We start from the raw sequence: 22,334 nt of genomic DNA on the forward strand, positions 1-22,334 counted from the left end.
CATTGCACAAAATACATACACATTCTTAAAATCCAAAGATACTTTGAAATACGATATATTTAGAACTAATACCAATACTTACAATTATCTGCATAAATAAGCTTTACACGGGAAACTCTACACAAAATATAAGGAAGCGAATTTTTTTCCCTTTGATCAATTTTCCTGCTTTGATCGGTGAGGTTCCATTGGCAACATCTTACATAATATAATGATTATATATCCAAACTCGTTCGCTCTTTAGTGACGTTTTGGAATTCAATGAACGTGATCTATAATGTATCTTTGGTAAATTATTGAGTCAAAGATTTTTGTAACAGCAAACTACTCAAATTCTTTACTTTATTCTTTCATAGATACAAATAGTTTGTCTACAAGCATGACTGTATAAAAAGAAGATGTGGTATAATTTCCAATGAGACAACTGTCCACAAGATACCAAAATGACTTAGACATTAACAACTACAGGTCGCCGTACGGCCTTCAACAATGAGTAAAGCCCATACCGCATAGTCACCAGTTCTATAAAAGGCCCCGATATGACAATGTAAAACAAACAAGATGGCACATTCTAATGATTACGGTAATGATGTTGTACCGAGCCCGTAAACTTAGACATGTTCCGTAAACTTATCGATCCTTTAAATTAACTTATTCTAAAAGGTTACCTATTCAACACTATAATTAGATCTTTGAATGTTAATTTCTATTGGTATAAATATTGATTAATCACAATTTATTGTTATACACATACGTCTAGTCCTAAAAGCTGTCGATACCTTTATTTTGGCACTGCATATTGTCATGTTATTCTTACTGTTACTGACATCTTTTCACTAAATTCATTGGATGTTGGATGTGTACTAATTGATAGTTTTGTCTTACATAGTTTAGATACACGATTTTTTTATTATTTATTATTGGCTTTGAAAGAGAACTAGTTTACAGATGTCATTTCGGGGCCCTGCTTTCATAGCTTACTATGCGGGATGGGGTTTCTTCATTTTTGAAGGCCGTTCGATGACCTATAGTTGTTAATCTCTACGTCGTTTGGTCTGTAGTGTCTAATTGACTATCGTACCACATCTTCTTATTCTAAAATAAATTATAAGAAAAATTAACATCTACAAATATTCAACACGAGCAAATTTTCAATCGACTCTTGGAATGAGTCATTGCCCTTAAATATGAACAAGGAAATGTGGGGTGTACTCCAATGAAACAGCAACCAAAGGTCAAACACAACCAAAAAAAAAAACCCCAAGAGATTAATCAACAGTTTTCAACAACATATGTCTATCCAACATGTCTAAATTGAGTTTGACTGTTCCTCTGGTATCTTTCGCCCCTCTTTTGAAAAACATCGAACACTAACTTAAAAAAAAGGAATACCATACGAGGCAGATCTTGACTTCGAATATGTACTTATATATGGTTCGGTTAAAAGGTTGCTAAATTTGGACAAAAACTTTACACCAATCAATCAATCAATCAGTCAATTAATTATCAATCAACTATCAATCAACTATCAATCAATCAAACAACCAATCAACCAATCAACCAACCAATCAATCAACTAATCAATCACCCTTCTCATCACTATCATGATTAAGTTAATATATTGACTGCCATTTGTCTGTCTGTTTGTCAATCAATCAACAAATATGCTATGACAATAAGATAAGATATCTTTGCTCTTTACTTTACAAATTGAACTTCGAACCTTATCATTTTCATCTTTTGATAATTATTCACGAACGAAATACAGTGATTAAAAGGGATGACATATTTTTTTTTAACATTGTTCTCTCGCGCATTGTAGTGTAAAAGTATGTTGTGCAATTATATTATGTAATTAGAGGAGGCGTCCAACGAAAATGTTTACTGATCCCGTAAGTAGATAAATATGAATATTCAATATGTTAATAATGTCGTTGCCCTCGATTTGGGAAATAATTGATAAATGTTTCTGTTGATCATGTAAATAAAAAAATATTCATAAAACAAAATAATAAACAAATTAATGTATAAATAGATGAGTTTAAAATGCAGTATTTGTCTACCACACATACACAGGTATAAATGGCCATGATACACATTATGTTATCTATGAGTGTCTTCATCCGATAACAAATCCACATACACATTCCGGCTTCTAATCATTTGATAATGGAGTTAAGTAAAACGAGATGTCTGGTCGTCCATGAGACAGAAACCAGAATGACAGAAAAAAAACCCAAACACTCACACCAGTCGTTATGAGGCGGAACACCCCCCTTTTTTTTTTTTATCCCTTTTAATAGAGAGAAAAACACAAGGTCAAATTACAGCCAATTTTATGTCAACATGAGGTTGCATAATTCCCAATTACCAGGAGCGCCAATCCCTTACATAAAATTCTGGGTCCGTACCTGCAAACGTCAAGAGGTATAATATCTGAGTATAATATATATGTCATATCACATCAGAAAATATCCATTTGATTGACACATATTTCTGAATGTAAAAAATGAGGGGGAAAAGGGGGGGGGGGGAGTTATCGAGGTTAATAATAGTATGCATAAATAATGAATTTATGATATGTATTTAAATTTATCCTGCAATTAGGTGTCCTACTATACAGATACAACCCTACAGATATCGCTATGCTGTATCTGTATACTATACAGATATCGCTAAAAAGCTCCGCCCACTGCCGGACTGTGTATTGTATGAACCTGCGTGACATCAGAATGTGTATTGCAGTCGAATTCCAATGACGTACCAATTGCGAATTAACGATTACTTTATACGTTCTGTTTGTTTTCAAACATTTCTTCAGAGCAATAAGAATCCCACCAATTTTCTGATAACATACACATACACACAAGAACAGCAGTCTTTTCTAAGATGACAACTATCGATTTCAAAACTTGAATGTGTATGATTGTGTAACAAAAATAACCATGTCAATTTCAGCATGCATGTTTAGTGAATGTCGAGTCTGAAGCGTAGGACAACTCGTACACTCATGTTTCAAATTGGACAATGTTTTGTTATTTGTTTTTATTGTTGAATTTAGTTGTTATGTTAAAATAGATAATTATTCACTTTGAGCGACGTATCATTGTTGAACATTCGAGATTCTTTTTTTGCGAACCCGTCTTCAGCTGAATGTGTGATTACTGTATCGTATTACTACACGGGCCTCAAGGGATTTCAAATAAAAAATAAATGAAAAACATGTGCTTTGTGTCTCTAAAACACAAATGATATACAGAATTAATTGCAGGATAAAGACAATAACTGTTTAGTGTCTTTAAATATCAGCTGTATTTGTACTCGGCTCGAAACAGGTGTAATAGCTCGCTAAAAGCTCGCATACACCTTGTTTCCTAGCCTCGTACAAATACAGCTGATATTTAAAGACACTAAACAGTTATTGTCTATGTTCTCGATATCCAAAAAGCATGAGTTTGAATCCCGGCGAGTGCAGAACAAACATTTGCTTTCTTAAAGTTGGAGATTTATAAACATTGTTGTTCTGATATATGAGTAAAACATACACAGACTTTGAAAAGGCAATACAACCTTTGTTAGAAATTATTCAGGAAAAGCGATAAAATCAAAAACTAGATATATACGTGTATACGCATGTACGGTTTATTTATCAGGGTCGTATTGATTGATAGTCACACGTTTTCCCTGTAATTTCTAAATATTTATCATGAATAAAATGCTGACCGCTTTAACTTTTGTAATATCGTAAATACCAGTCCAACAAAGATGTTTATGTGAAAAAAAAATCTTAAGGATAATTACTAGGTATATCTGAAAACAAATATAGGGGTCAACGACCGATGAACGACAAAACGGACAGTGCACCCCGACAAGTATGCAAGAAGTAAATTATGTAAGTTATGTTGCAACGGTATACAGGTATAGTGTAACCTTTCTACAAGTAATAATGTGTGGTTATTTACAGTTATATACAAAGACCCGATCAGGTAAGAGAGATAAAGTTAATTGATTGAATGAAATATATGTCGGTCATTGTTAGTCATCATTGTGTGATATAAATACGATAACGACAAAAGTTCAAAATCTAATCTGTCAATGGTAATATAAGTTAAATAATCTCATCATAGATACCAGGACCAAATTTTGTAAATATCCCAGACGCGCGTTTTGTCTAAAAAAGACTCATCAGTGACGCTCGAATCCAAAAAAGATTGAAATTATACTGTTATATTTACAATCACTGCATCTGTTGCTTTTTGATAAATATCAATTTGTTAATTTAAAATTACATTTTCAATACCTGAACTTTTATTTTTTATTTGATTTGAAATCTGGCATCAAATGAAATAGAAATTTATTCATGATTTGATATCAGCAGACTTATGACTTCTTAATATTTTTGGGGTCTCGATGCACCACCAGCCTTGTGAGTTGCAGGTGCGTCTGCCTCTTAAGTCTCTTAATAGGGACTTTCAATAATAAACAAAACCTATATATACCGTATAAATGGTATAGTCAGATATAAAATGATTCATCATAAGAAAATGAAAAAAAAAAACTTTTTATGACGATAAAAGAAACAAAAACAAATATGACACAGGTAACAAACGACAACTAAAAATCAACAACCGACTTAAGACATTAAAATAAAAAATCCCTTAAACTAAACGACCTTGTGCGATTCCAAACTTTAGCCTATATACTGTACGATTGCAATTAGATAACTTTCAACCATAAACAAAAATACATAGAATTTAGCAACTATAGGTCACCATACTTCTTTCAACAATAAACAATAGTAAGCTATAGAAGATCCCGACATGAAATATGAAACAATTTAAACTAGAAAAATAACAGCCTGATGAAAACAATGAACGAAATATAAACATGAAACAAGAAACAAACTGCACCATTTAATTACAGACTTATGACAAGTACATGCAGAATGTGGCAGGATTAAACGTATGTGCGGGACCATAACAATCTCCTTCCCTGGGAATTTCATATCACTGCAAAACATAAGAATTTCTTTTTGAACAATTCGCTGCTCATCAGATCGACACAAAACGACTTTAAAAGACACATATACGCATTTGTGAATTGTTCAAGATCGAATGTGACTATTATTCATCGTTAACAACTGCTTAATAAACTCATTATATTTGGATTAATTTGAGAGTGTGCATTAGATTTAGAAATGCAAGAAAAATACATTCGAAAAAAATCCCAAATCGGAATCGACTAGTATTGGTCAGACAATAAATACCATACTAATGAGATTTCTGTTTTCGCACATAAATAGCACATTCCAGCCAAAGTATAGAATATTTCGAATACCGAATGATGTGTAGTTTCTATAATAACAAATTGTTTTTCAACATATTCAGATGTTTTTTTCTGCTTCTCATTTTAGACAAAATTGGTATTACAAAATTATGACTGTCATCAAGTCATCGACGATGAATAAAAAACATAAAGAGAAAGTGAAGGAATTACCCCATCCTGTTGATTGTGGGTGGTCCTGGGTAGTTTTACTAGGTTAGTACAAAGGTTTTGGTAGGTAGAAGGCATTAAAAGGATGTGATATTCAAGGTTGCTCACTATATTATCATTAGTTAGCTGTGACACTAGGTAGGAAGACATTCATAAAAAAATGTGACATAATTGCCAATGCGACAACTCTTCACATGCGACCAAATGATACAGAAATTAACAACTACAGCCTATTTACATATCAACCAAGACATGTTTCGTGCATGGAAACACATTACATTACCTTCAAATTTTACTTGTTTTCAACAAAATATTTATTTTAAATATTGATTTATTGACAAGTTTTGTGGACGGTTGTCAGGATTGGTACAATGTCAAGTTCTGAACGGTTGTCATGAAAGTTTTGAACACAAAGTCTAAAAGATTGTCAGGATTGGTATTGTTGCAAGTTCTTAACAAGAAGTTCAAAATTTTGTTAGGATTATTATCATTGCAAAGTTCGTAAAAGAAGTCCAAAAGTTCGTCATGTTTGGTATAATTGCAAGTTCTCAACAAGAAGTCCAAAAGGCCGTTAAGATTATTATCATTGTAAGTTCGTAACAAGAAGTCAAAAAGGTTGTCATGATTGGGGATATTGCCAGGTCAAAAGTTGTCAGGCAAGTTCTTAATCAGTAGTACAAACGGCTGTCATGATTACATTTATGACAAGAACTGAACAAGGGGACCAACAGTTTGCCTTCATCGGTATAACTATATGCTAATTTAATGTAACTTTAATATAGACCAATTTTTAGTTTTCACGATTGGTATTTCTAGTATCAAATTTAACAAGAAGACTAACTGTTGTGGCAATTATGTTACCAAAGCTCCCACATGTCCATTATCGTCAACCTGATATGTGATTTTAAAGTTGATAAAATATATTGTATACTAATGTTACTGTAGGTTATAATAATATCTACAATACTCACATTCAGTATCCATTGTTTTATTGATGTTACCAAGAACTATCATGAAAACAAATACAGTTTGAAGACACACATGTTGATTTGTGGTTAGAAAACACAATAAGTCCCAAGTAAGGAGCCTCTGGCCTTTGTTAGTCTTGTATGTCTTTTTAATTTAAGTTCATTTGATGTTATTGGAGTTTAGTTTGACGTCCATTTTCACTGAACTAGTACACAATTTTATTAAGGGGCCAGCTGAGGACCACCTCCGGGTGTGGGATTTTCTCGCTGCGTTGGAGACCCATTGGCGGCAATCGGTTGTTGTCTGTTCTTCGGTCGGGTTGTTGTCTCTTTGACATATTCCCCATTTCCATTCTCAATTTTATACTTGTCGTATAATAAGTCTTGTGATTTGTTGTTTTGTCTCACGTCATGCAATATATAGTCAGAAAAAAGAACTTTACATACTAATAACGATATTTGAGACTTTTGTAAGTTTTTATTATACTTTATCAGCAATGCCCTTTCATATTCTTGAAATATATCTCAGTGTATACTTTGAGTTTGCTCATACACATGATGTAAATTATTACACTTTTATATTTCAGCTTCGTTCATACTGTTTGTAACATTTGGCGGCATTTTGAGATCTTTTGGTATATATATGGTAGAATTCTTTACAGTATATAACACAGACTCGACGTCGTCATCGCTTATAATTGGATTGCAGTTTGCTACTAGTAGTGTCGTCGGTAGGTCTGTAGAAATACACATCACGTGATCATATGACCCTTCTTTTTAATATAAAGTCATCTTCGAAATGGTTCGTTGGCAAACTAGCCATACATGCAAAACAATGCAATTTAAAGAAATGCTAACAAGTTCTAAAGGTAAAACTATAAAGAAAAAAAAAATGTTTTATCAAAGAATGCTCCCAATTACTGTAAGCATTTACTTAAAATGATACAAAACCATATCACACCAAAGAATGCTCGCTATGAAGGGTATCTAAAAAATGACACACAGCAATGCAATATCAAAGAAAATTGCAATTACTGAGGACAATACCAGAAAGATACAAAATAACACCAAATTAAAGAATGTTCGCAGTTACTGAAGGTGAACTTGAAAAGAAACAAAACGAAGCAATACCGTATCCTAGAAATTCACAGTTACTGAAGGCAAACTTAAAGATAACATGATAGTACCGATTCATCAAAATTCAATGCTCGCAGTTTCCTTAATGTAATTTAAAAACGATACAGAATGATACCTAATAAAAAAAATACTCCAAGTCACTTTATGCAAGTAACAAGCCTACAGAATGATATCGTATCAAAGAATACTCGCAGTTACTCAATAGTTTAAAAACGCATTTCCCAAGAAGATTGATATAACGTATATGTGTCATTGGTAGTGCAATTTTTGGAGAAATATTCAACTCAATTTGCACTCAAATCTCAAAACAGAGAAACAATTCTACGTCGTACGTTTGCTGACACAATGTCATACTTATTTTTGAATTTCAGGTTTCCTAAGCATGACAGTGGGACTGAAGTTTTTTACCCCCAGACAGGTGATAATGACGGGTGGATTTATTGGCAGTCTTGGATTAATATGTAATACATTCGCTCAAAGTATCTACTTCTTCATTTTCTCTCACAGTATTTTAGTCGGTAAGTTTGAGTTGTTATGGAATATTTTATATAAGAAAGTCGTTCCCATTTGCAGGCTTTCCCTGTTTACAATTTCAGAGAACAGATTCTATTTATGTTAATGGTCTGGCTCTTGTTTACTCTTTTTTATGGTCTGAAATGCTCATATTTTGTAATTTTTAAAAGATTCAAGATCTAAGGTATTGTTATCCAAATTTTGTGCTGAAAATGGTTTGACAAGCTGATATTTTGTTTTGCTCCCGAATTATGTTTGTCAGTGTAAAGTTTTATGCTTGTTTTATTGTTTATTTATTAGTTATTAGCATTACTGACGTTAGATGGGAGGCTTGCATTAACTCATTAGTTTTTCATTGTCATTTTGTTAGAGATATAGTTTTTGTTTTTGATCTTGTTTTAGTTTGCATTATTTCCTAGCAAATTTTCTAGATGTTAGACTTATTTAGCTGTTTTAAATACCATACCTGCAATTGTGTTAATGTACTTAAAATTTGACTAAACAATCAATGAACCAGCCCAAATATACCATAGAAACAATGTTAAAAATACGATAAATTAAATATTTGAGGATTTCAGTGATAACTGCAAGCAAGCTTCATCTAGATGATGCATTCTTTTATATAAAAAGAAGATGTAGTTTGACTGTCAATGCGACAAAATGACACAGAAATTAAAAAATATAGGTCACTATACGGTCTTCAACAATGTGCATTTGTCTTTTCCTGAACTGACACAGTTTGTTGCTCCTTATATAATTTCATTTATTTTGAATCATTGTTTGTTATGTGATTATATGCCATCATTCCTGCATGTCATTTGAAATAAATAATTAAGCAATGAATTTACTTCGTTTATTTACAGGCATTGCCATAGGTTCAATAAACGGACCTTGCTTGTTTGTACTCGGAAAGTATTTTGACAAACGAAGGAGTTTAGCGAACGGAATAACTATGAGTGGAGTCAGCTTTGGTGGTCTTATAATGGGACCTTTATCCAGACTTCTTATTGATACATATGGACTTAGGGGAGCCTTCCTCATAATTGGAGGTATTCATTTTCATACAGTTATGGCAGGCGCTTTATTGCGACCAGAATCTTTTTATCGGGTTGTTATTAAAAAAAGAAACCGTAAAATCAGTGATGATAATAACAAAGATCAGAAAATAAGAAAAATAAGTGATGGTAAAAGCCCAGAACGTAGAACTAGAAAAATAAGTGATGGTATAAATAGGTCAGAAAATAAATATAGAAAAATAAGTGATAGAAATAGCCCTGAACATAGAACTAGGAAAATGAGTGATGAAAATAGCCCAGATCACAGAATTAGAAAAACAAATGATCCAAAAAGCTCAGTCGGAACATCAGAACAAAGAACACGAAAATTTAGTGACACTAGAAAACCAGAAACAAAATCACTGTTAGAAGAAAATAATGATCAGTCTGACGGATTCCGTCCAAGATCACTCACAGGCGACTCGTTTTCGCCTTTAGCTAGAAAAGCAATGCTACAAAGAATGCGTTCAAGAACAGACTCGGAAGTTATGCAAGTTGAAATGGACCCAAGTTTAGTTGAATCAAACCACCATACCAGTTCGTCTCAAGGAAACATACTTGGAAGTTCCGAGACGACAAGAAGACATTATTTAAGTAACGAATATTTATATGATATCAATACAGCTGAAATAATTAGATCAATAAGTGATGATAGTGTTAATAAGGTTGATACAACTTTAGAAACCAAACATAGCTTTGTGTCCGTTCTTCGTTATGTGTTCAACTGTGAAATATTTAGAAACATTGAATTTACTTTGTTTATAATAGCTTTTTTAACAGGAAGTATTGGTTGCTTATATCCAATCATGTTTATTCCTCCGCTAGCAGACTTCCACGGTATAGACAAAACCCGTACTAGTCTTATCATATCTATTTCCAGTGTTGTAGACATATTTGGTCGGGCAGGAAGTGGAATATTCGCAGACCATGGTTTTATTGGTAGAAAACAAATTATGATTATTGCATTGATTATATGTGGCATTATAAATTCCTTAAACCCGTTTTATACTGAATTCTGGTCCCTTGTTTTATATTCTGTGATATACGGACTCATCGGAGGGACTATGTTTGCTATTAATTCATCTACTTTGTCAGAAATAATCGAACCGGAACGGTTCGGCCAAGCTATTGGGCTAATGACTGGAGGTCAGCACATATTTTTTGGAATTGCTGGACCATTCAATGGTAAGTGATTACTGAAAAAGTTTAAATTGGCGGTAAGAAATATATATCTAAACAACCTATGCAAGGATGCAAAATTCTCTCAATGATTATAAGCATAGAAAACAAATCTGTATATTTGAAAATGCTTTACATGTAAATTGTTATTTTTAGTTCAAATGTAGATCAGAAGTGTTACTTTCCATTTCTATAAATAGTTGAAGTCAATGGATGTGTACCAAGCTTTTGCAGACGAAAGCAGCGTTTTTTCTTCTGGCATATCAATATTTATTGGAATAAATGTTTTTTTTTCCAACAGGTGAACTTATCTTTTTTAGCAAACACAGCCAATAACATTGTAGTGTGAAATATCTGAGACTTCTGAATTCCCATAGAACGGGACCACATAAATTTGAAGTGAAATCAACATTAATGATCCATTTCTATTTATTACGCATGATAGCTATACATTTTTTTTACTTACACGATATAAAAGGCAAAATATTAAGAAATAAAATTCATTGATTGATTTAATGTTTTTTCGTGCGTGTTTAGTGTTAAGTGGCAAATATTTAATACAAGTCCTTAACGCAAACCAACTAACAATACATGCATTATGTAGGTTTTTAACCGGATTTACGAAGTAAAAATCGGTTATTGATTTGGCTTCAATCAAGTTAGGTCGAATAGGATGATGGATGCGTCATTTTCGCTGCCTCATGAAATTGAGGGTTGTTTGATAAGGTTGTAATTTTGCTTCTGAATAAAACCACCTACGGACATTCAGAGATCGTGGTACTCACTTTACAGGTAAAAATCTGTTCCTTTTCTTACCCGACAAGAATTAAATTGAAATCATTACACTTTTAAAAGTTGTAGATTGTAATCAAGTATTTTAGATTGTTTTGATTTTATTTGCAGGTGCATTGAGAGATCTGACGGGTAGTTATAATGCTACATTCTTTTTCTTTGGATTTGCAAATTTCTTTGGAGCGTTTTTATTGGTCGTAGACGTTATATATATCAAACTAAATGGACAAAGGAAAACACAGCTTGCTGAGGTTGAACTTGAGACATGACAGACGTTTCTTTAATCAGTATTATGTTAACCGGTTTTATGTTATACGCATTTATCTTATAGTCAAGCAAATAACAAAGAAGTTGTTTCTTCAACGATTACTAAAATTTCTTTTTTTCTCTTGATTACAATATAACAGTTAGAAGATGTGGTATGATTGCCAATACAACAACACTCCACAATATACATTATTACATCATGCAGATCCAGAATTTTTGAAAAAGGTGAGTGATGAGTGGTGACTTATTCCAATAAAAACCGATTTCTTGCAGGGTTTATGTAAAAAAATCATTTAGATCGTTTGAAAAACGTAATTGACTTTGTCAGCGACAAAACACGGTACATAACGCCCTTTATACCACTCGGTCCACCACTGATCACCCTTTTTACTAACTTATGCTAGTAAAATATGATTCACACAGACACGGCTGCGTAGAGAGAAGTCTTTTGATATGCTGTATCGGAAACTTATCGTTGAATTCTTTTGGCATATTTTTTATGGATTGATTAATTAAGCACCTCGTTTGTTCTTTTTCTGAATTGTCTTCTTATCAAAGTTCCCAGTCATATGTTTACAATACAGGTCTTTTTCGTGCTTTTCTTTTATAATGTAAATGTTCTTCTTTCAAAAATGAAAAGTTAAAAGATTACCAGTACCTCATTTTTCTTTAAGCTAGAAATGAAACCCCACTATCTTGTTCATACAATTGCTTTGGTCGTTTTAGTATTCAAATAGTGGATTTTCCTTTTCTAAGTAGTACTTAAAAAAAAATTACACGTATCAAAGAAAGTTCACAAAAACTTGTGCACTTTATGGTGAATTTAGAATAAACAAAACCATGATTACAGGGTATATATAGTCTGAGTCGTAGCATGCGATTGATTGGGGTTATATGTATAATGGATTATAACTGACCATTCTTTTTTGACTGATGCTAAGAAAACTTTTTTGCTTGTAAATTGAATGTTGTAAAATTTCGGAAAACAGGAAGTGGATACATAGGATATGCAAAAATTGCATACTCGAATTGATACAATTCAACATTATAAACCTGCAGACCAAATATTAAAATTGTTTCCTTTCATGGAAACCAAGACTGAAACTTTGAATTTGACGAAAGTTTTCTTTCTGACGGACGTACGGATAGAGTCGAGCGGTTAATATATACCTGCTTCCGGCTCTGTCGATGCTAGTAAAGAGTGTAATGATTGACTACATGACTGTTAAGACCGTTTTCTATTCAACCTTTAATATCGGGTTTGACCACCGAGAATAATAAAGTGTGACACATTCAAAGCAGGTTATACACACCTGTTCATAACATATGATGCCTTTACGTCTGTCGGCTGAAGATAAGCAAAAAATGAAAAAAACAGGTATCACCAGCCCAGTAGTCAACACTTCGGTGTTGACATGAATATCAATAATGTGGTCATTTTTACAAATTTCCTGTTGAAAAAACTTTGAATTTTTTTAAAAACTAAGGATTTTCTTATCCCAGGCATATATTACCCTAGCCGTATTTGGCACAACTTTTTGGAATTTTGGATCCTCAATGCTCTTCAACTTTTTACCTGTTTGGCTTAATACATATTTTGACATGAGCGTCACTGATGAGTCTTATGTAGATGTAGACGAAACGCGCGTCTGGCGTACTAAATTATAATCCTGGTACCTTTGATTACTAATTACTTGTGTCCGACGCTCTTTTATAGATTTACCTTCATCAGGAACGCTCAAAGCCGAATATGTATTTTAAAGCCAAGGATGTATGAGTACCTAAACAGTTGACGACACAGCAGACTTTTCGTCAACTGTTACTCTCAGCTGATTATTCCGTTTAAAAAAACCCAAGAAAACATCATTAATATTATTTTGTTACAATACCTGCAGTGTTGGACATATAAACGGTATCCTTTTTTTCTGCACATTTCTATAATAAATTTCTCTTCAGTGACAAAAAACTATAGCTAAAGACGAACTATGAATTATAGTTTTGCATGAGGGAGATATACTCCTCAATTTAAAATTATTTCTAAAATTTTGAAATAGCAAATTTTAATAACACATAATCAGTACTGAAGTACTGGCTACTGGGTTGGTAATTCCCTCGGAAACTATCAGTCCACCAACAGAGGCATCCTAACAATTCGGGCTCGATCTAATATAAATGGATCTATCGGCTTCATCTGAATCTTCTAATTGCAGTTACCAAAGTATTAATCATACTGTTGAACACACCTTCTTTCGTTTTTATTCGTCAAATAATCTCAACACAAGAAAAAAAATAATTATACAAAAACAAAAGCTATATAAAATCTATAAAAAGTAATACAAAACATTCAAAGCATATCATATCATTAAACATAAAATGTCAACTCAAAAATATTAAACATAACTGCCCATACTAACTTAGTAAGCAGATCAAGCAGACGATAACCTTCATCTTAACTGTTACACTTTTTAAGGAAAACAAGGAGACATGCAAGAAGGACATCTACCAATTCCATTTTTCAATGTCAAAGGTACAAAGAATGGCGTGCAGACTGAAAGACAAAAAGGATAGAGGCGGGTTAACATTAGCGTAGTCATAAGATGTACAGTATAAAGACAAGTTGATGGATGATTTATAGTATAACTAATCGCCGTATTTGAATATCAAAAATAAGACAACGCGTGACCGAACGACGCATGGATTAAACGAGTGCGCAGCACGAGTTTAATCCATAGCGGCGTTCGGTCACAAGTTGTCTTATTTTTGATATTCAAATACGGCGATTAGTTATTCTTTTTATTACAATGGCAAAATTTGGCTTTTTTTATGAAATTAATGTAGAAAATGTAAGGAACTATATCTTTTTCCTACGCATTGACAATTTGTTTTGATCCGACGTTATCGACGTCTTGACAACGCCTATTGTTGTATGACGTCAGAGAGTGAAATAACCACGTTTATTTCACATGTGAAATTATCGGTTTTTATCTAACTGGGAAATCAATGTAATTCATTGCAACCAATGTAATAAAATGATATCACCAACAATTCACAGTCCCTATGTATTCAACCAAATGTTTCCATTTTCTCAGCTCTTCAAATATTTTATCTTGAGTTTGACTTCTAGAAAACGTATTGTAAATGTATCTATTTCTACATTTTTACATGCCAATTTCAACCAACGTTTAAAGATCTTGTTTTTACACACGTTGCGGAAGTCGACCTAGGCTACTACTAAAAGGTATTCTGGTATAACTAGTAATCCTAATATCATTTCATTTCATTTTTCAATGCATTGCATTCAAGATGTCTCGTTTCCCTGGACAAAATTTACAATTTACAGATCACGGTTAGGTCAATGTAAAGATAATCTAAAACAAGACTGAAAGTAAACATTTCAAAAGGAGACTTAAAGATTTAACAAAGTACAAGTATTGAACCTCTGTCATATGAGAGAAGAATACACTGGTACTTGAATACGAACAAACATGAACATGAGTATATTTGTTCATCATAAATAAAGCTTTCACTATACTAAATGTTTACTTTATGTTGTTCAAACTGAGCAGACGTTAGTTGATTTAAACTTTAAATCATATTTGATGTAAAACACGGAGTTGCATGGATATACGCGAACACATGAATAACTAAATGTATTCTATTTGGACTGAAAATAAGCATAGAAAGATGTCTAATTACAACACGATAAAAACCACAACAACACCAATTGATAAAAATCACAATGTTACTTAATCTGCATTTACAATTCGTCATGTCTTTTGACTTTCTCCACACGTTCTAGTCCTATTGCTGGTATTTCCTTGGACCAGAATTCTACCATTTTGGGACTTAAATTACTTCTCAGTGCCAGTGGTGTGTCGAGATCTAGATAATATCTTGATGTAAGGTCAAATGGTTTCCATGGAATTGCTCCCTCACCACCATACGGTTCCCTGAAAAAAAGAACATCAAGGAATATCCAAGCACATTCCATATTTGTCACTGAATGTAAAGGAACAGATTTTCAATTAAGTAAAGGAGAGATGAGTTGAAAAGTTATCAAGTTTAAAATCTTATTACATGAGTTCATTTGATAACCATATGTTTCATGGTAAAACTATGTTCATTTTTCATGTTATTTTTTTACTAACGTAAATCAGCTCTTAATTTTAGTTTAAAGTAAATTTAATAGAGTTACAAATGAACGAATTAATTAAATCTTATGCATTTTCATCAAGAATATTGTCACATAAAAATAAAAGCATTCTGAAAGTGTAAGTAAAACAAACATCTATTAAGTAGGTAATGATATTTCTCATTTCAAATACATTTTAAAGTATATATTTTTTATGCAGATCCGCTGGAATAACTCTTTTGTTTTGGAAGTCTATATACCGAATGGCAAGTTCAGTTTTCAAACATACTGTTTATCTAGTTGAGCTTTCTAAAATTCAGCCTTCTTACATACAGTATGGCCATTTCAGCTTTCTAACACACAGTCTAGATAGTTCATCTTTTTAACATACAGTCGGGCTACTTCAGCTTTCTTATATAAAGTATGGCTAGTTCAGCTTTCTTACATACAGGTATGCAGTACAACTATTTCAGCCTTCTTACATTCAGTCTGGTCAGTTCAGTTTTCTGTTTCTTATATATATAGTTTGACTACTTCAGCTTCCAAACAAACAGTCTGCCTCAGCTACACGTGCATTTATCGAAAGAGGTTTTAAAATATATTTCCTCAATAGCAGTTTTTAACGAATCTAAAGTTAAATGATTAAAACATAGAAATTGAACAATGCAATGCTTACCCGGTTTTTGCAAATGACGTCCAATACTGAATAATCTTGTCGGATAAATCTTTTTCTTCCGGTGTGAACTTAGTCTCATTTAGAGACGGCATGACAGTGTGCATATCAAACATAAACTGAAGATCTTCGCCATGACCAGAACCCGTTGCCCACTCAGGTAACGGAGCAAATCCCCATTCTATGTGTTTTTCCTTGGAAAACACATATTGGTAAGACTTGCCCCCTAGACGTGTGTGATAGCTGAGCATCTCCATTGCCGGATGATTGAATATGATATCACCCAGTAAGTGATTTGCTCTCATGCTTTGCTCATCTTTAGAACTTTCAGTTGTATAATAGGAACACATCTTCTGCTTTACATCAGTATCATTTTTGTAAAATAATTCAACAAAAGGAGCAATCATTCCCTCACAAATAAATCTAGCTGGAATTCCCTCAGTGACATTAAACTCAAAGATTTCCTGCATTTTTGGGAATATTATAAAATATAAAACAAGTCCTTCGTTTGATGTATATCCAGTAATTAAGTCTAGAGACTTGAAAAACTTTGCAACCTCTGTTGATTTGTCATCTAAACTTGTAATTGGATGATCGTGGAACAACTCTCCGTCTACCACGGCAAAATATGGCGTTTGATAGCTGTCTATTCTATCTTGGGACATAGAACTTTCCATATTAGTGGCTTCCAATAGTTCACTGTAGTCTTTATCTCGAAGACAGTTAACAAATTTAAACATATCATTGATCGGACATGATGTCTTCTGTGCCAGTTCAATGGTTCTATCATTAATTTGTTTCTTTGTCATAATACTCAATCTATTAACAACACCACTTTGTGCTATAATTCTGTGGAATAGCCCCTGGTTAGAAGGTATTAGGGACTGGAAAGACACACTCCATCCACCAGCAGATTCTCCAAATAAGGTAACAGAATCGGGGTTACCTCCAAATGATTCAATATTGTCGTGTACCCATTGAAGAGCTAGTTTCTGGTCCCATAGACCATAGTTTCCAAGTGCAGCTGGATGGTCAAGAGTCAAAAATCCGAGTATATCTACCCTATAATTAATTGTTATCACTATAACATTGCCTTGTGTCGCTATCCATCCTCCGTCATACTGACTGGAAAACCCTGCCATGAAACCTCCGCCATATATCCACACCATTACGGATAATTTTCTGTTTTCATCTAGACTTCCCGGAACATAAACATTAAGGAATAAACAGTCTTCCGACATTTTACGAGGTGCAAAGTCTGGAGTATATTCAGAAACCGTCTGGGGGCATCCTGCCCCAAACTCTGTTGCGTCAAGAACATCTGTCCATTTGTCGACTGGTTCTGGTTTTTTGAACCTCAAAGGTCCGACAGGTGGTTTGCCAAATGGAATTCCGCGGAATTCATGAAGGTTCATTCCGGTATGTTTGTTTTGTGTCTTGAGTCCATCTATCGGACCAGACGGAGAGTTTACTCTAGCTGTTTCTATCTTATCGCCTGCTGTGAATGCTAAGCCTATTAAAGCCATATAAATAGTAGTTGTGAAGGTAAACATTGTCCTGAAATGAATACAACAGATTTTTATTTTCATTTTGATTTAGAAATACACAATTTATAGGAAAATACACAAAAGGTTAGAGTAAAAATTATTGAAATGATATAAGCCTGTCGTAAAGTTTTCCATTGGTGCAGATTTGTGTAAAATCGAATAAAGTGTACCTTTTTGGTTTATATCTTTTTTAATTATATTACATGAGAACAGTAATGATTCGTTCAGGGATAGTCTAAACTATAGAAGGTAGACAGAAAACGGCGGATAGCAAAAAGCATATTGCACGGTTATTTTTTTAATATCTAATAAACTATACTCTATAATGAATTTCATGGTATTTTCAAAAGTTTAAAAAAAATTTATAGTTATGATCGATTATTTAAGAAAAAAATCATCAAATACATAAAATGTTAAAAAAAAAAAAAATACAGAAAGAAAATAACAGCTTAAATTATTGTTAAAGTCAAAATAATATCCATAAAATTCCAACAAAATCAAATGATCGAAAATAATACACTGACGATTTTGATACAGATATGGTCGGAAATAACAATTATAGCCTTTATTTGAGGTCATTAAACTTTTTTCAGGTCAATATATCCTGCTATCGACCTCATGCAAAGGCTATATTTGTATACTATGACATGGAAATAGAAATGATTTCTGTCTTTTTTATTATATGACACCGGAAAAGTAATGATCTATGTCTCTGTCAATAGATGACCTGGAAACAGTAATGATTTATGTCTTTTCTTTATATGACATGATAACAGTTATGATTCATTTCTTTGTCGAATGGTCTCTAATTGACAGTCTGTTATTACTGTAAACCGGGAAATTTTCGCTGAGTCTTTTTTTCGCGATTTCTCAACAAAATAAAGATTTGCACCGTTTTGAATTCGCGATGTCCTGGTCTTGTCCTTTTATAAGTTTTTATCATAAATAATTTGGAAATTGTACAGTGTTAATAAATGTTTTTCAAGCAAGTGATAAAATTAATCAAAATTTCTTTAAAAAAATTATTAGTCATGTTTGCTTGTAATAACACAATCACAGTAAACAGAGAGGAATGACCTAATTAAGAGTGAATTAAATTCTGACAGAATTACTGCTTATTAGTTAATATTTTAATCTGATTGATCTGTGTAGCAGATAAATAAGTAATCATTTCAAAACAAACTGACTGACAGGTGTCATTTACATAACTGTAACGATATAGTCGTTTATTCAGCGATATCCGTAATGTGCACTTGGACTAATTAGGACTATCATGATATAAAGTTTTTATATCTAATAGTTATCAAAGGTACTAGGATTATAGTTTAGTAGGTCAGACGCGCGTCTACATAAGACTCATCAGTGACACTCATATCAAAATATTTATAAAGCCAAAAAGTGACACTCCTATAAAAATAAAGGAATGTATCTGTCGTCTGTTAAATCGATATTTATGGACATAAGTTCATGTATGGTATTCATATTCTTGTTAGGATTCCTTGAAATATTGGCGGTAGTTTTATTTTCGCGTTTCCACTCTAACCGCGAAAATAGCGAAAATAAAACTGCTGCGAAAATTTCCCTGTTTACAATTTATCAAATTCCGTTCCGTTTATCAAACTACTCATTGAATCTCAGTTTGAATAAATATAGGAAGATATGGTATGAATGCCAATGGGACAACTCTCTTCCCAAGTCACAATTTATAAAAAAAAACCCATTATGGTCAAGGTATGGTCTTCAACACGGAGCCTTGGCTCACAAGTGCCCACAAAAATACTAGTGTAAAATCATTTAAACGGGAAAACCAACGGTATAATCTATATATATAAAAAAAAAAGAAAAACATGTGTGAACCACATCAACAAACGACAACTACTGAACATCAGATCGTTAATTTTTACGTCAATGATTTTTGTTGCGTTCCCTTCTCTACTTTTCCCGAGTCAAGATTTGCAGTGTTCATGACAATCAGTTATATTGTATTATTTTATTATTAATGTGAATGTAAATCTATTTATCTGACCACCTATACCTTTCTAGAAATATGATTGGTTAAAAGCAACTGCGCTGAGACCGTGTATATTCCATATAAGGTTAGTATGGTTCAATAAAATATGCGGTGCTTTTTTGAATATACGGTTAGGAGTGGTGTTTTTTTGAGGCAATAGATGTGCAGGAAAATAGCGTTGTATCGCCACCTTGATGATGAATTCCCTTATATCTCAAAAGCATATAGCTTCAAAGTAAAGTTCCTATATAATTAAGAATTTCTAATAACTTGCAACCTGGAATAATCTGCCGAAAGTTTTTGTTTTAGCTCTAACCAGGCCAGGCATTTCATTTTCAAAACCCTTCAGATAAGTCCATTACCTCCGAACGCGTTCCTTGATATTAGTATATAAAAGACATACCTGTGTTCTTAGAAGTCACGTCAATACGTCTATTTTATTATATACGCCTGAATACACGGCAAATCTTTCACATCATGAATCAATATTTTGACAAAAAAGCATTTGATCTATAGCTGTATGAATCTATTTCACAGAGAGTTAAAATTTACTGATATTTGTTGCATAACCTAAGGTTTCACTCACATATGCTATAATAATAGTAACATTTGATTCAGTTTAAGATTCGTGTACTTATGATATAATCTGCAACCCTGCCATAATTAAGTCTTTCCACCTTTTCTGTGGAAAGACTTATTGTTTTTCTTCTAATTATTTTTTATTTTTTTTTGTTTCTTCCGCCTTATTTTGTTCTTGCGATAAATATTTGTTTCGCAATATGTCGCTTATATATTATGTATATGATATCGAACAGTTTATGCGCTTTTGAAATTTCCCCTACGTAACCGAATACTTTTCTTTGTAAGAGTTATCTCCTCAAACACTGTTTTCCTTGTGTCCACGACTCCTTTGCAACTGTAAAAGTTTACGACAAATTTATTTTTATAAAATTGCTCGTTATATCCTTCACATGATTTGTTCTATTTTGACCTAAGCAATATGAACGCTCCATATGAGAGTTATTTCCTCTTATGCATTTGATATAAGTGATATGCATTTGTATCTTGTAAGCCATAAGTGATAGAGACCTAGAATCTTTTGATTTGAGGACCTTGGTCCAAAAAATAAGAATTAGATCAAGGTCAAAGGTCAAGGTCATATTTTTATTTTTGAATTTTGCTTATTTTCATTTATTTCCAAAAACCGTATAAGATATCAACAAATTATTTTTACTAAATTGTTAGTTGCGATATATCATAACAAGTAAATTTTGATTGCAAGGGTACGTTGAACGTAAAAGGGAGTTTTCTCCCCTCTTGTATTTAAAAATATGTGTATGGTGATATAACTCATTAACCAAATATAATTAAGACCTATGGTCTTTTGATTTGAGGTCCTTGGTGTATGACCTTGAAATTGATCTCAAGGTCATAGCTTAATTTGATGTTCTAGATTTTGACCTTTGCTTTAACCTCATATGTAAATATGATAAAGCCATGAGACTTTTGGCAATATGAATCAAACCATTTAACCTTGAAAAAAACAACCGGAAGTGACGTTGTGTAAACCGGAAGTAGCTATTTTTTGTACTTTATTAATATAAAAGTATATAGAACCAGATATTTTTGGAATCAGTGTCAAGTAAATATTCAAATATTATCGGAAGTAACATTTTTCAAACCGGAAGTAAGGAATTATCTCCCTTATTTAAAAAAGTATTGCATAGAAACCATATATTTCTTGAATCAGCGTACAATAAGCTATCATTTGACGATTTAAATGACATTTTAAACATAATTTTACTACTTTCATATTTAAATACATTAATTGTTTTTGGTGGAATCATCTAATTTCACGCCCTTTCCAAAAAATTACAGCGGCCACGCATTGATTTTATAGTGAGTGCCTTTGTCCCCCGATGACATAATGTTATTTAATAGTGTAGTTAATAGCATATAAAATCAATGCCCAACTTTTAGAATTTATAGTTTGCAGTTTGATGTGACAGATAGTGTTATAGATATAAATAAATGCAGAATATTAACAATTGAATTGTTTAACTAGCAATGCAGGTAATATCCCATCAACATCATTATCATTTAACATTTATTCCGGTATAAATCACTTTTAATGTAATTTAAAATTAGATGGATACGCTTAAGAAAGAAAAAAGAAAAAAAAAATATTTGAGCCAGATCAATTCATCATATATGTTGTATCCTCTGTTAACAAACTATTCTTACCTTTTAATCAAGTTTTGCTACTTCATCGACCGAATCTTGCACTTGTTATCCAGGTGAAAAGACCCATATTTTGAACTGCCAGGACTTTAAAAAGGCTGCTACTAAAATATGGATAATGGAAAGGGAACGGAAATAATCTTTGCTCTCATTTTCTTAAAATTATGTCTAAAATTTATATCAATCTGATTACGATAATGATCACTTATCGGTCGTCCCACTGTCTATATCACTCTGTTCAGCTCTTAATATTATTCCGTATCATGTCTTTGTGGCGTCAAATACGTTGACCCGGCCTTAATAACTTTGACCCGGACATATCAGCG

The 22,334-nt window shown here is 32.7% G+C and overlaps 2 protein-coding genes across 4 annotated transcripts; one reads left to right on the forward strand and one right to left on the reverse strand.

Annotated features, from left to right (window-relative positions):
* Nucleotides 1-1,752: 1,752 nt before the first annotated feature.
* Nucleotides 1,753-11,512, forward strand: LOC139517883 (monocarboxylate transporter 12-B-like). Of its 3 annotated transcripts, XM_071309372.1 has the most exons (7): nucleotides 1,771-1,892; nucleotides 3,965-3,986; nucleotides 5,414-5,538; nucleotides 7,049-7,192; nucleotides 7,970-8,116; nucleotides 8,975-10,351; nucleotides 11,249-11,512. In XM_071309372.1, the coding sequence occupies exons 3-7, from the start codon at nucleotides 5,436-5,438 to the stop codon at nucleotides 11,404-11,406; spliced, it is 1,929 nt and encodes a 642-aa protein (XP_071165473.1). In that variant the 5' UTR covers nucleotides 1,771-1,892; nucleotides 3,965-3,986; nucleotides 5,414-5,435; the 3' UTR covers nucleotides 11,407-11,512. The 3 variants fall into 3 exon arrangements, with proteins under 3 accessions (XP_071165472.1, XP_071165473.1, XP_071165471.1); XM_071309371.1 differs by lacking the exon at nucleotides 3,965-3,986 and having other exon boundaries at nucleotides 1,753-1,892; XM_071309370.1 differs by lacking the exons at nucleotides 1,771-1,892; nucleotides 3,965-3,986 and adding an exon at nucleotides 3,674-3,892.
* A 3,522-nt stretch (nucleotides 11,513-15,034) lies between these two features.
* LOC139517884 (fatty acyl-CoA hydrolase precursor, medium chain-like) lies at nucleotides 15,035-22,103 on the reverse strand. The gene is made up of 3 exons (XM_071309373.1): nucleotides 22,012-22,103; nucleotides 16,213-17,766; nucleotides 15,035-15,354 (listed from the first exon to the last, which is right to left on the reverse strand). Exons 2-3 carry the CDS (start codon nucleotides 17,760-17,762, stop codon nucleotides 15,162-15,164), a joined length of 1,743 nt encoding a protein of 580 aa, XP_071165474.1. The 5' UTR covers nucleotides 17,763-17,766; nucleotides 22,012-22,103; the 3' UTR covers nucleotides 15,035-15,161.
* Between the last annotated feature and the right edge of the window lie 231 nt (nucleotides 22,104-22,334).

Source organism: Mytilus edulis, chromosome 3 (assembly GCF_963676685.1).
Source record: "Mytilus edulis chromosome 3, xbMytEdul2.2, whole genome shotgun sequence".
NCBI classification, from domain to species: Eukaryota; Metazoa; Mollusca; class Bivalvia; order Mytilida; family Mytilidae; genus Mytilus; species Mytilus edulis.